Source organism: Panulirus ornatus, chromosome 38 (genome assembly GCF_036320965.1).
Source record: "Panulirus ornatus isolate Po-2019 chromosome 38, ASM3632096v1, whole genome shotgun sequence".
NCBI lineage: Eukaryota > Metazoa > Arthropoda > Malacostraca > Decapoda > Palinuridae > Panulirus > Panulirus ornatus.
This window is the reverse complement of record NC_092261.1, coordinates 8,680,169-8,695,595: the sequence shown is the minus strand read 5'-3', so window position 1 is coordinate 8,695,595 and position 15,427 is coordinate 8,680,169. Positions and strand designations below refer to the sequence as shown.

Below are 15,427 nucleotides of genomic sequence, written 5' to 3'. Positions count from 1 at the left end.
TCTTGCAGGGTTACTTCAGTGTGTTTTGGTTTTGTCAGTGTTATATTCATTTGGGGGAGAAGATCTGTGAGTAGAGTTTACTGAAGTATGAGATAGGGATAAATCAGCTTCTTATTTCTACCTGGAGTTGGTGGTTAGTTACTGAATGGTTTGGATGGGAGGGCTCTACTATTGTTGCATAGCAGTGAGTGCCAGGTGACTAGTTACTGAATGGTTTGGATGGGAGGGCTCTAGTGCTGTTGCATAGCACTGATCTTCGTTTCATTGTAAAGTTGTTGAGTGATTGTTCTAAGTGTACTATTTTGTGCAGTTGAAACTGTTATATGGTGACCTCTTGATTTAGGCAATAATTATGTGATTAAAAATGGTTGCATATATCAAATAATGTAAGTGATGGAGGTTAGGGGATTCTGTTATCAATATGACAGTATCAGTAAAAAATTACCGTATACACATACCAGGTAATAAAATACTAAAAAATACGTTCATTTCATTCTCCATAACTGGACTTTGGGAATACAAGGTCTGGGGGCAATGATTAATGTCCCACTCTTGGCACCCTCCTTGATATCTGCACTTTCACGAATAGTCTGTGAAATACATTCATCAAGTCCATGGGCAAGCTTGATATCAGCAATGGTGATGGCCTTGTTTCTTGGCACCACTGGAACCAGAACTTAAAAAAATGCTTTGGTGGTATAATGCATGAGGCAATAAGCAATATACAGTATACTATAGCACAAAATACTTTAGCATTCCATAACTATAGACTCTACCTGTGCCACGCGTATGCACCCATCTTACACAGTGCTGGCAACACCACACCACTGAGCTGCCATTCCAATGATGATTAGATTATTCCATACTTAAGCCCGCATAAATTAAAAAACTAAATAAACCATGCATATTATCTTAAAAATTGTATAAATCAAATGTGTGTGAACTGAGACATCCCTGTATCTGCTTTAGCCACACTTACGCTGAAAACCCAGACTAACTAATTAATAACAGTCACCCCTTTCTTGAGATACCCAACCGCAATTCCATCCACTCCTGATACTTTACCACACTTCATCCCAAAACATAATTGGCCACCATACCATTCCTGATCAATATAACACCTCCTTCTAACCACACTGCATATGCATCCCTATCATTTAAAACATTTAACAGTCTATCAAAATTGTCATTCCAATTCTTCTCCATAACTATTTTGTCTGTTAACCACTTTCCTATCCAAACTCCTAAATATTGTTCCCAACCATTCTCTTGTTCTAACATTACTCACCACATTCCAAAACATTTTGTGCATCTCTCTGGAGTTTACTGATACTCTCTCCTCCATCTTTCATTTGCCTTCCTTTTCAGCTCAAATATCCATCTCTTAATCTCCTGTCACACTCTCTTATAGTGCTCCCAATCACTTGCACTCTTCCCCTGCAAATACCTACATGTACCCACATCTGCATTCAAATCTGCTGGCACCAAGATTCAATCCCTTGCATCAAGACTGCAAATGACCACCTAGCTCCATTCCTTTCAGCTTCTCTCACAATCAAAATCATAACTAATGATAATCACCCACTTCTCTTATTTTGTTTTCATTCAAGTCCACATCAATCCTTAACTCAATTTCTAGCATACTTTAATACAGTCCCACATATAATTCTTTAAGTCTCATTCCTCGTTTTCCCTCGACATTCCAAATTCCAAAACCATTTTAACCACTTCTCCTTCAACTCTCTTCTGCCTAGAGCCAGAAAATCCAGGTTTCCCTCATCAAACATAAAACCTACAATATCTCACCATTACCTTCACCCTGGTTACACCAGCAATTAGCTTTCAAGAACAAATCCTTACTAGGCTCCTCCTGTTCTTTATTTCATAATATGATAATACAAGATGAGAGGGTTTCACCCCCTGCTACCAATCATTAGCCACATCATATGACATGCAGAAGATAAATGAGTAGTGTTCTTTCTCTTCTATCACCAACTGCAACAACTGTGAATACCAAAGTGTTTCAACAGCTAACCTGAAAAACTCCAAGACAACTAGTCATGAACAGGTGCAAGTGTAGTTAGTATGAAGAGCTACAAGTGACTAACCAAAGGTAAAGATAAGAGAGTTTGATAATATATCTATATAGGCTTCATGAGTGTGTGTGTATATGCACCACGTCAAGCAATGACAAAACTGAAAGAGTTAAAGTTTTGATAAAAATTTTGCTGGTTAGGACTGAGAATGTGGTAAAGCATAAAATTACTAGCATTTACTTACAGCTTTCTCTGTATCAACTTTATTATTAACAAAATCTTCTAAACGTTCCCTTAAAGGCTGTGTAAAAGTTTCTTGGGTGCCACCACACATCTGTGTCAGCATAAGGAATCTACGATGATTGGCAACCAATTGACTAAACCGATCACTAACAGCTGATGTCAGGGCTTGTACATGACCCATCTGATTCTTCAGACTTGTCAACTCTTGCACAATCACCTCTCTGAAAGAAAACAGACTCTCTGAAAACAAATTTCTACAGTCTGACAAAGAAAGTTATAAAGGCACAAGATATCCTATTCCATAAAAGCAGAATGACTGACTACTAAGGCACAGATATAATACTGAAACTCTGTAATCCTTAGGCCCAAGCAATACAGTATTTTGTATTTCAAAGTTCTATGGATCTTTTAAATACCTCAACTGCAAATTGGGGTCTGCATACACTACAACTTTAACTGAGTGTTTTGTATACCTAATGCAGGTGTAAACATTACTTGTTTGTAATATATGTAAATACATATCTAAAACCTTTTACAAACATCAAAAGAAATTTGTATGCATTGCACTAAGGATTTTGGAAGTTTACAGGTCTTTGAAACATGATCTTTTTTATATTCAATTGTACCTATTTTTGTTGGGCTATATGATAACACTAATCACTGCACAAAGATTTCCTCGAAAGTTATAACATCTCAGAAGAGATGAAAAGATAATTTCTATTTTGAAAAATGAGTAATAATAGAGCAAATATGACAATACTGAAAACAAGTATTTCATAACACTGTATTTACAATGCCAGCAAAGCAGAAGAATAATCCTGCATCCAAATAATGTTGTCGGGACTACAATACCTTCAAACATACCCATTTTAACCCTTCCAGACACTTATCTTCATTCCACACATTTTTCAGTGCTCCCAGAACCTTGCCCACTCACCCATCCCATGACTCACTCACAGTTGCATGGTTCCACTTGTTGCCATGTCCACTCCCAGTCATCTAAAACACTTCACTTTCTCCAGTTTTTCTCCATTCAAATAATGTTGACATATCATCATATCCACCTTACTCTAACATTACGCAAAACCAAAAATATTTAACAAACACAATCAATAAAAACACAAAATAAAAATATATGCAACAAAACCCTAAGCCTATGTAACAAGTATCTGTACACAACAACACATCCAAAAGTGTTAAAGTTAAGAACTTACATAAACATGAAGACACTATACTCTATCAGGTGAACACATTTCGAGAAATAGTCAATTTTGCGTTTGATAGCATGACCAACAGAGCACATGGACTTCCCAACTGCAGCATCATGCTCCACACTAACTAGGGCTGGGAAACTGCCAAACTTCACAGCTAGAAAAGAACAGTTAGATAATCAAAAAGTTATTTCTTAAGCACAGTACAAGAGTTATAAAAACTTAACAAGAAATTCAAGAACATTACAATTGTAGAGTTAAGAAACTTGACAAGAAAGAGTGTTTTTCATACCCACTTGTTTTTTTCACAACAAATAATAAGGAATATATTTAACAATTTAAAGAAAAGAAAGTTTTAAGGATGATAAGGCATGCAAGGAATAGAGTGAATTGGAACGATGTGGTATACCGGGGTCAATGTGCTGTCAGAGGACTGAACCAGGGAATGTGACACATCTGGGGTAAACCATAGAAAGGTCTGTAGGGCCTGATAGGGATAGGGAGCTGTGGTTTTGGGGCATGACACATGACAGCTAGAGATTGAGTATGAATGAATATGGCCTTTTTTGTCCGTTTTCCTGGTGCAACCTCGCTGAAGTAGGGGTAGTGATGCTGTTTCCTGTGAGGCGGAGTAGCACCAGGAATAGATGAAGGCAAGCAAACATGAATATGTACATGTGTATATATGTATATGTCTGTGTATGTGTAAGTATATGTATATGTGTATATGTTGATATGTATATGTTTATGTATGCATATGTGCATGTCTGGGCATTTATGTATATATATATGCGTATATGAGTGGGTGGGCCATTCTTTGTCTGTTTCATGGCACTACCTCGCTGACATGGGAAATGGTGATCAAGTATAATAGACAAATAGATATAGTTTTGCCAAGTGAATGAGCTCAGAAAACATCCTCCCTCACAATATCAAAACATGATACTGGACAACATATAAATGCAAGCCAAACCACAGAAAAGCAGTTATCATTCTCTCTCACATGTTAGTCTGTTAAATCATCCAACTATGTTTTAAGTTCATCTAAGATGAGGAATAATGTGCTAAGTTTCCCTTGAACCTAACCATTACCAACCCTAATGGGTGGTATAATACAACCCTCAAGAAGCTAGAAATCATCAACTTTCACTGTTAACATGACAAACAATAAACCAGAATAAAAATAAAACTGAGTTGGGAAGAAAACATTAAATAGTTTCCACATCTAACACCATTCAAGTACACAAAACTTATCTTATCAAAAACTCATTTTCTGTAATTGAATCAAGCTATAGAGACAATAGAATCAAGAAGCAAGTCAATGAAAATGAGGGAAAGTGACTATAAATTCCTACACACCTGAAAGGTACATCCCATTAATCATTCAAAAGAATAAAGGAAGCATGGATTTGAGCTAAAAAAAAATTCAAAATTACAATCAATTACATTCATATACAGTACATACTATACTACTACACATACAGTACTATTACTTTCCTGCCTCAGAAACCCCTTCTAAGGACCTCACGCAGCACACAGGAAACTGCCTCAGAAACCCCTTCTTTGGAGTTCCTGAAGCACACGGGAAACTGGCCACCTCCATCAACCATGACCACAGGTACAGCAATATAGTGATGTAATTATCTATTTGTACTGTATGGATAGGGAGTTTTCCACTTGTGGGGCCCCTTTCCTGAACATTCTTTACTCCCATACAACTTCTTATATCTATGTATGCTGTCTGCATTTGCCATGTAACATCTAACTTGTAATACCTTGTACCTGTGTAGATACCTCTGGGTAGACCTGCATCCCCCAATGTAACACTGTACACTGGTTGAGGTGTTGAATGGCAACAGGAATCTCTTAATTGCCCTACTATGACTCAGGTAACAAGGCTCTGTTTACAAGGCACTCTTGACATCCAATTTGCATGACAGAAAAATAGAATCCATGAAAGAATATCCCCTTCCCCTCAAGGCCAAGTCCCAGGGGTTTTCTGCTAACTAGAATGTCAGTTGTGGTCAAAAACAAACTCCCTTAGGTAGTTTTGAACTACCACAGGCTTGAAGTCAGCAAAATCTGAGGAATACAGGAAACATGAGCCACAAACTTGGATCCAATGATGATACTATGGCCAAGGCAGTTGCTGATTGGCTAAGAAGAAGACAGCAAGGTTGAGCAAAGCTGCTGTAATAGGACAGATGGATGTCAAAGAGTAGTGAATTCTGGCAAATTTTCACTGTACTGTCAGAGGGTTTTGGCCCCCTCCAAAGTCAGTATGGGGTTTCTGACCACATGAGAAGAATCTATATGTAACATTCCATAACTTAACCATACTGGGGAGTTCTATATTCTCAGGTCTCTCATACAAATGCCCCATATACCAAAAACAAAATTTTATGCTGTAAATGGAACTTATGAAAATTTCTGATGTCACTGAACTCTGCCTGCTTGTGGTTATGATGCAAGTAAAAAGCCACCTTCAGTGAAGCTGTAGCATTGTAGTACAATCTTCTCCAAGAACTTCCCACTCTAAAGGAGTCCATCTTTTCTATTCTACTGATCTATAGTGCAATTCTGAGGCTGCAGGAACCCTGAAAATGGGCCCCTTAAGATTTTATGATACTAAAAATTACATTTTTTTATGGTTTCTATTTTCAGCTTATCACAGGCTCTACTATAACTCACCTGGTGTTTCTGGAAGGGTGAGAGTAATATCATCATCCTGTTTGGAAAAGAGAACAAGCGGTGTCCGTGGAGTAGTTGACGGGTATGATGATGCTGGTTGGTCTGGTGCCACCACGTCACTTAAGTGTTTCTTATCATACAACAACAATTGATTTACTGGATTCATGTCTGTCTGTTCACATATCAAATACTGCAGTTCCTCATACCTAAAACATAATCCAACAAATTTCAATTAATAGTTGTGCTCAGGTACAAGAAGAGATAAACAGAATTAAAGAAAAGAAATTTAAAGCTGTTGCATGTGGAGACTAATTCCCTCACTCTGACAGAACCCTGAAGGGTATATGGTACGCTGTGTTCTCTGTTCAAGGTAACTGTGCCCCAAATGTAAATTCAAATTACTCTATTGAAGGATTTACCAGCCCACAAACAACTATCTATAATAAACCAGCTAATTATAGTCCTTACAGAAGAAAACATCAGTCTGTTCCAGATCCACAAAACTCAGGGTCATGCAAGGGCTTAAGGTGCCAACAATGGCTGCCTATCAGGAAAGATTAACCACTTACAAGCTAAAGCCACAAGCACCGTTCATTGTTGAAAGTGCGTAGAAAAGCAAATATTCTTCAATATGCCTCTGTCAAGTGCAGATATCATGCATTATTCTTAAATTGTGGGAGGATGTTCTTCCTCTTATCACCATCTGAGTCAGTCAAATGGCTTTATTAACTTGGTTATGGAGAAGAGAAAATGTTTTCCCACATTTTAAGATTAAGCTCATTAACCTTTCCTCATTCAGCTCATTTTTTGCACTTAATAGTTCCTGAAGGGCAAAAGTGGATTATATGGAAAAAAAAACTGCATATATGAGGATGCCAGCACAAGCTGTCTTCAAAAAATACTAACAAGTATCTCTCTCTCTATGTAAAATTACCTAACTTTAAGGTTAGGAAAATAAAACATATGTTGAAAACTTATCCTACAATGAATTTCTACAGAAACATACTCACTTACTTCCTGCCTCAGGAGTCCTTACATCCTTATGAGGCTCATGCAGCACTCAGGAAGCTTACCACATTCACTAGTCTGAACCACAGGTCATAAAGTGTTATGATGAATATGCAAAGAACTTCCATGTCAAGATGTGTTGGAGTATGGGTGGTAACTGACATAACTAGCTAGGGTACAGAAATTAATGCATATGTTTCAATACAACTACCTTCCTCAGTGGACTAATTAAGAAATACAAATCAAAGACACTCCCAGCCAATCAGCTATTTTCCTGCCTATATCTCCCATTCACCCATCTGCTGATTGGTGGTTCAGTCCTCTACTTATGTAATGCCACCTTCACTGCTGCCTTCAAAGCTAATAAAACATAACTGAACTAATTAGAAATCAAATTAAAGAGTTACATTTCATTTCTTTACCTATGTTCTGGGTCCATATACACAGTCAGAGGCTGAACTCTGTTGACCAGAAATATGTGAGCCACCTTCCTGTTAAGAATCATTGTTACCTCCTGAAAGAACCGCTCAAAGTTCCACATTCTCTGGGGGTCCACCTCAAGCAGTCCTGCCAGCAAAGGTGTTACCAGTTTTCTTAAACCCCTGTTGAAAATGAATAAGAAAATGAGATTCTCAAATGTATCTGTGAACCAAAACAGGGTGATCTACAGGTACTACAGATACAAAAGTTAAAAAAACAAATTCTTGCAGATACTAGGATTTCTGAGGTAAAGTTAGACCACCTACACACCTCTATACAGGAGTTATTGAAATATCTTTATCAGTAACTCATTTCCTCCCCATTCAATCTCCCGTTAATTCACAAACATTTCATACTACTAGCCCTTCCTTAATTTCATACATCCTCTCAGCTCTACTCTTAGCTATGGAATCATACAAATCCTAAAAACAATACCGTTCATCTTTACTGATTACATCTCTTTAGTCTTCTACGTCAAATTTTACTCTTACCTCCATTACATGTTCTGTTCTTTTAAAATCTTACTGTAACACCACCAATTATTTACATTCTATAAGGTTGGCAATTTTTCTACATAATCATTCTCTGTTTCATCCATGAAACATTCTCTTAACAGTTGTTACTATGACTGGCATAACACTAGCAAAACATGCCTTAATCTTAGCAATCTTAGGTATATGGAGACCAGGATAAATAAAAGATGAAACAGTCAAGCAGAACTTTTCAGGTTCTAGAAATGACTTTTAAAAGCAGATAGCTTAAAGGAAGAGGGGAAAATGAAAGAAAATGGGGAGTTCCACAGCTTCACTGTTCAAGGGAAGAAACAGGTATCATAACAATTAATCCTCATACAGTTGGTGTCAACAAAGACACTATGGAAAACAGCATCTAGATGTGAAAAAGGCTTCCAGCCTTGATGACAGGGACACATGCAAATGGTTCACAAAAGCAATGGCCAAAACAGCATTTACAATATAGATCAAGAATATGGTTGGAGAATGGTGATTCCTGATGAATGAATGAGATGGAAGGCTTTTGAAGAAGTATCCCTAATTATGTTAACAGTGCTACATTTCAGGATGGATCAGATATGAAACAGCTGTTCACTTGAAATATAATTATGGCTCATATACATCCCCCCCACCCACCTTTTGGGAACCATTTTTGTAATGTTCATTATGTGAGGCTTCCAGTATAGATTAGATATGGTTTTGCCTAACATGTTAAAGTTACTGCAGGGGTGCATTATGGTCTTTTGAAATTGAAAAGAGGAAAAGAGTGACACTTAGAAAGAGATAAAGTAAAAACTGCATTTCAGCACCAATCAATTCAACCATTCTGTGATACTGCATAGGTCTGAATTAAAAGAAATATGTACAGTAGAAGAAAGAGTAACAGTTTTAGAGTAAGGAGGGGATAAAAATAATTGAAATTGGAAAAGAAAAATAAGATAACTTGCCTTAACACTCTCAGTAAAATGTACAACTTCCCTCTAGGTATTTCTCCCTTTCCTCCTCTATGAGCTATAAATTCTTTAGCGTGTTATTCTCCTTGATATACTCAAACCACTTCTATCCTGACCATTCCTTTTTTTCTTTATCTTATTTCTTCCATTTATCTCTACAAAATCCCATCACATCTATATCATTCTTCTTATATATAACAAAAATATAAGACAAGACTGAAAATGAGTTATTTATTATTCTTTCACTCACAAACTAAGCTGGCAGGTTTCAGGAAGATCAGTACACCATTCAATAGGCCCATTCTCTGAAGTCTGTACTCCTGAAATGACACCTGGTGCTTTTTCAGTGGTGATATGATACATAGTCTCTTTGTTACGTCTTCCTCCATATGGACGAAAGGGAAGCTGTCCAGTTGCTACATGATAAAGTGTCACACCTGTGATAAAATAAGGGGTAGGGTGTAATCTCCATGTAATATATAATTCATACACCATGAAAAGAAATTACAGGTTCGGTTTAGATAAAATTCTACAGCTTACATATAAGATAAATGTTACTGAATTATATGAAATTTTCAATGGTTCTGATGGTTCTGATGATTTATCAAATATTGCAGGGTCGGGGAAGGGGCAAAGGTTCTTGGAGCAATGAAGAATGTGTGGAAGAGAATGGCCAAGATAGAAGTGGGTTGATGATACAGCTCTGGTGGCTGATTCAAGTGAGAAACTGCAGAAGTTGGTGACTGAGTTTGGAAAAGTGTGCAAAAGGAGAAAGTTGTGAGTAAATGTGAATAAGAGCAGTGTTATCAGGTTCAGTAGGGTTGAGGGACAATTTAACTGGGATGTAAGTTTGAATGGGAGAAAAATTGGAGGAAGTGAAGTGTTTCAGATATCTGAGAGTGGACTTAGCAGCAAATGGAACCATGGAAGGGGAAGTGAGTTATAGGGTAAAGGAGGGGGCGAAGGTTCTGGGAGTGATGAAGAATGTGTGGAAAGAGAGATCATTATCTTAGAGAGCAAAAATGGGTCTGTTTGAAGGAACACAAGTTCCAACAATATTATATGGCTGCAAGGCATGGGCTTTAGATAGGTCTGTATGGAGGAGGGTGGATGTGTTGAAAATGAAATGTTTGAGGACAAAATGGGGTGTGGGATTGTTTGATCGAGTAAGTAATGAAAGAGTAACAGAGATGTGTGGTTATAAAAAGAGTGTGGTTGAGAGAGCAGAAGAGGGTGTGTTGAAATGATTTGCACAAATGGAGAGAATGAGAGAAAAGGTTGACAAAGAGGATATATGTGTCAGAGGTGGAGGGAACAAGGAAAAGCATGAGACCAAATTGGAGGTGGAAGGATAGAATGAAAAAGATTTTGAGTGATTGGGGTCTGAATATGCAGGAGGGTGAGAGGCGTGCAAAGAATAGAGTGAATTGGAACAATGTGGTATACTGGGGTCGATGTGCTGTCAATTGACTCAACCACGGCATGCGAAATGTCTGGGGTAAGCCATGGAAAGGTCTGTCTGTGGAGCCTGGATGTGGATAGGGAGCTGTAGTTTAGGTGCATTACACATGACAGCTAGAGACTGAGTATGAACTAATGTGGCCTTTTTTGTCTGTATTCCTGGTGCTACCTCACTGAAGAAGGGGATAGCGATGCTGTTTTCCTGTGGGGAGGGGTAGCAACAGGAATGGATGAAGGCAAGCAAGTATGAATACGTACATGTGTATGTATGTAATGTCTGTGTAGGTGTATGTATATGTATGTGTATGTTGATATGTATATGTATGCATATGTGTGTATGTGGGTTTATGTATATGTATATGTGTGTGTACATGAGTGGATGGGCCAGTCTTCATCTGTTTCAAGGAGTAACCTCGCTGACGCAGGAAACAGCGATTGTGTATAATAATAAAAAAATTCATTCACTTATTTATCTATAATTACCTAAGACTAATTTTTAAAGACTCCTGCAGCCCAAGGCTGTGCTACTTTCAGTAACAGGGAAACGTAAATTCCTTTAGAGTGAAATTTTTTGACAAGACTTTACTCCAAATGATACAGCCTCACAGTAACACCATAGGAATACTACTGATGCACATAATATACTCCATTCCTTTTCCCAAAGTAATAATTCTTACCTATAGACCATAAATCTACTCTGGCACCAAAAGTTTTTCCAACAGGTTTCCTAAGTACGGCCCTTTCATACATATCAGGATGCTGGAAAAAAGAGAAAATACATATTAAACAACACAGAAATCTTTACTCAACAAATAAAGGAATAACTGAGTTGGTAACAGGCAGAATCTACATATATGGATGTGGGTGTGAGAGATTATAAATGTCAGTGTGGTTGCAGGTGGACAGAAGCACCTCAATATGAAGAAGGTAAAAATTATTGCAAGGTATCCAGGTATCAAGACCCTATCACTATATTACCTACAGTAATGGACTTATAATGCATTCTCTGTTTAAAAATGCAACCATGTTCTGCAGAGATATAGAGGGAAGCTACACATTAGTCAGTAGCACTTGGTAAACAGCCATCAACGAGTGAGGTACATTACCAGTACTACCTACCTCAGTACCAGGTGGGTTGGTGATGGTTGCTTGGTGAGACTGCATTTCAGTGATTATCAAGTTGCAATCCTTTGGCCTAGGTAGCTGTTTTGAAATGTGGTATGAGCTAGTTTGATCAAGTAAGAGAGGAGTGTAGTAATAAGAAAAAGTGTGGATAAGCGATCTGCTGAAATGTTTTGGATATATGGAGAGAATGAGAGAGGAAAGATTAACAATGAGGATATATGTGTCAGAAGTGGGGGGGGGGGCAAGGATGGAGTGAAAAAGATTTTGAGCAATTGGGGAGTGAACTTACAAGAAGGTGAAAGGCATGCATGGTTTAGAGTGAATTGGAATCATGTGGCGTGCTGGGGTTAACAAGCTGTCAACGAATTGAACCAGAGCATGTGAATCATCCTGGGTAAACTATGAAAAGATCTGTGGGGCATGGTTGTGGATAGGGAGCTGTGGTATAAGTGCATTACAAATGATAAGTCAGAGAATGGATGTGAGCAGAAGTGGCCTTTCGTCATCTATTCCTGGCATTTAACGCTGTCTTGCTAACACAGGAACAGAGAAGGGAGCCAAGACAGGATATTCCCTCTAAGACTCAGTCCTCTGTTCTTAACGCTACCTTACTAATGCGGGAAAAGGCGAATATGTATGAAAGAATGAAAACAATACTAAAAAAAAAGGCCATATTCAATCACACTCAGTCTATAGCTGTCATGAGTGATGCACCAAAACCACAGCTCCCTATCCACATCCAGGCCCCATAGACTTTCCATGGTTTACCCCAGATGTTTCACATGCCCTGATTCAGTCCACTGACGTAAGATATGAAAATTTCATGATCACATCATGTTAAAAAATAAATAAAGATGAAATCCATCTACACTTTCTCATGTAAACTAACACAATTTTGGGAACTGTCTTGGAAGGTCAATGTGAGCAATAAGTAATTTGTAAATTCTAGGCAGTACACTCTCTCACAGAAATCAATTACCAAATATTCTTCTGTGCCATATAGTGACATAAACTGTTGGTCATCTTGAAGCTCTCGTGCAGCACCAAAGTCTGTTAACTTGTATATTGTAGACCCATCTACATCTATAAATTTCATAATGTTTCCTGGTTTGAGATCACGATGAACCAGACTGTTGTCTCTTAAATGTTTCATACCAGCAGCTGCAATGAAAGAATTAAAATGTATACATTTTAACCAAACCAAACACTTTTCTCTTATTTTTCCCATTCAAATATAACCCAAGCAACCTGTAAAATAAACAAACCTACAGATGGCAATAATAAATACAAATCTATCTGCATTACATGTCAGTACTGACAGTAAGGAATGAAACTCACCAAGGTGCGACAGCACTAAAAGGAACTCCCCCTCTTCTAGACCGTGGCTGTTCTCTGGATCATCCAGTATATTGAATAAGGAGCCTCCTGTGCATAATTCCATGACTATAACTTTTCCTCGTCCCTCTTGCTGAAAGTGGAGGAGAATGAAACCGGTCAAAAGTATTGCTAAATGCCATTGAAAAAAGGATGGTTAAATATCACCCCAAAACAGTTCAGTAAAATAATTAACTTAAAATTCTTGAAAACCTACCTAGATCAAGAATGAATCGAAAAGTGCATTGAAACAATAATTCTTTAAGTTCAATAACAGGAGAGAATGCATGAAATGCACGGTATCAAAAAGTTAGCTTTGAGCTTACAAAAAGCATGTTTTTGAGCCAAATCCCTAACTTGCCCTTCTGTATAGTCATCCTATAAATCCTTGTATGCCATATGGTCCATTATCAGCAATATTGGCAAGCACAAAAGAAAGAGCCAGTAACTTACTGCACACAAAAATTATAACTTCTGTATAATATGACCTGAAAGGAAGAGTGACAGCTACTCAAAAGCACTACCGAAATCACCTGGTACAGCTACACTTGGATACCCTATGCATAACATCATGCACCTGTATTCCCCCCTCAGCATCTACACCATGTCTCGAACTCTCAAAAGCCATCATAAGGTGAGCCAGTTTATTTAAGAGGAAATGAGCTAAGTATACTTTTCAACCTCCAGTTGAAATATTTTGCTGAATTGAATAATTCAGAGTGAATACAACACCCTGCTCCTTCCAAGTAACCCTCACTCTACCTCAATCCACTCCATTACCATCTCATACCACCATTAATACATTTTCTAGAGAGTCATCATTAATCATTGTCTAAATCAAAAGATGCTTCAAAAGCTGACTTTTGTGGGTGGGATATGAAACCAAGCAAATTTTGCTAGCACTTGTGGGATAGAAATCCAAAATTATTTTGCTTTGAAATCTTTATAAAATGCATTCTTACTAAAAAGAATAAAATAAAATAAACTTACAGTATCTTCAAATACTTTATCATCAGTGGAAAAGAATATATGTAAATAAGGAACATGAGTTTGTTCACACCTGTTGCTACTGCAAGCCATTAGTGTCTTTCTGAGAGTTTGTTACCAAAGTCTCATTTGATACTACTCCAAAACTTTGCTCTAGAAGCCATTGCTATCCAGGGAATCCCATTATCTATAAGAACATACAATGAGATTACATAAAGATAGAGGGACCTTGTCAAACATCAGGGTTGCATTCCAGAAAATGTGACACTAAGTGTAATGACTTCAGCCAGTCCATTCTCCTCAAAAGAGCCCATGAAAAAAGCTACATCTATGCTTCAACTTGCAATGTTTGATCTTGCACCATTTCAAATTTGCACACTTTAGAATCAGAACACATTTATCAACATGCAACATGTACACTTCAAACTGTGACAAATTTCCAAAAAAAAATTTACATTCATATTCATAATGTTTAAATCAATCTTCTCTTTAAATTATGAATTATGCCAGCTGATTTTAAGGTAAAGGTATTTGTATATTTATTATACATATTATGATGTAACAGCAGAGTACCTTTCAATTCGTATCCCACTGACTGCCAAGATAAGCTCATTTCTGTTCACTGCTACCCCATTATTTACTACATGCAAAGTAAGTGTAGGCATTTTAATATGTCTGAAGGAAAAGCTAAAGGTATCATGTGAAGTAAAAGATGTATGGCTATCACTTGCAGTTAAATCTGAGGTTCTTTGATGGTTTGATGCTGGTTAAAAACTCATGGCATGGACCTCACTCATTCTGTGCATTATCTTTATATTTCTGAAGTAGTAAATAATCTTTTCTCTAGATAACAAACAATGTCAGGATACTTTAAGGTATCTGTTTACTTTTTATGCATATTTCACTGATGTCACAACAAAACATTATTCCATTCACATACTACTAACTGGCAAAATATTCTTGTATCTCATCAGCCAACGGCGAGATGTGCAGTAAAGAAAAACAACAGTATTCCAATGCATGCTTTCATGATTCATCTTGCTTTTACTTATTGACAGTCTGTGTATGTTTAAAAAAAATTACTGGTGTTGAGGTTACACAGTTCAACACACATTCGGATGTAGCTGTGGCACTCTAGAACAACATAGATCCCTGGTGTCCTAAGGAGTGATTACATATACTTCATATACCTAAAAGGGAGAATTATGGTGAACAAAAGTGGCGGCAACAAAACTAACATTGGATAGCTTTTTCCAAAGGCCTAGGAACACTTCTCCTCTACCTTAAATAAAAAACAGTAGCTGAATCAGATTACTCAAGGATAACACAGACTATATTCTGTCTAT

General features: G+C 37.4%; 1 protein-coding gene across 2 annotated transcripts in view; it reads right to left on the bottom strand.

Moving 5' to 3' along the window:
- The window catches only part of IKKepsilon (I-kappaB kinase epsilon), a 52,832-nt gene that overhangs the window by 20,228 nt on the left and 17,177 nt on the right, over positions 1 to 15,427 (bottom strand). For both annotated transcript variants that reach the window (XM_071684614.1, XM_071684613.1), the window contains 8 exons: positions 13,059 to 13,188; positions 12,700 to 12,881; positions 11,273 to 11,354; positions 9,385 to 9,571; positions 7,612 to 7,791; positions 6,182 to 6,387; positions 3,494 to 3,647; positions 2,281 to 2,500 (listed from right to left, as the gene is read on the bottom strand). In XM_071684614.1, coding sequence (XP_071540715.1) covers positions 2,281 to 2,500; positions 3,494 to 3,647; positions 6,182 to 6,387; positions 7,612 to 7,791; positions 9,385 to 9,571; positions 11,273 to 11,354; positions 12,700 to 12,881; positions 13,059 to 13,188 — 1,341 coding nt within the window. The remainder of the gene's footprint in view (positions 1 to 2,280; positions 2,501 to 3,493; positions 3,648 to 6,181; positions 6,388 to 7,611; positions 7,792 to 9,384; positions 9,572 to 11,272; positions 11,355 to 12,699; positions 12,882 to 13,058; positions 13,189 to 15,427) is intronic.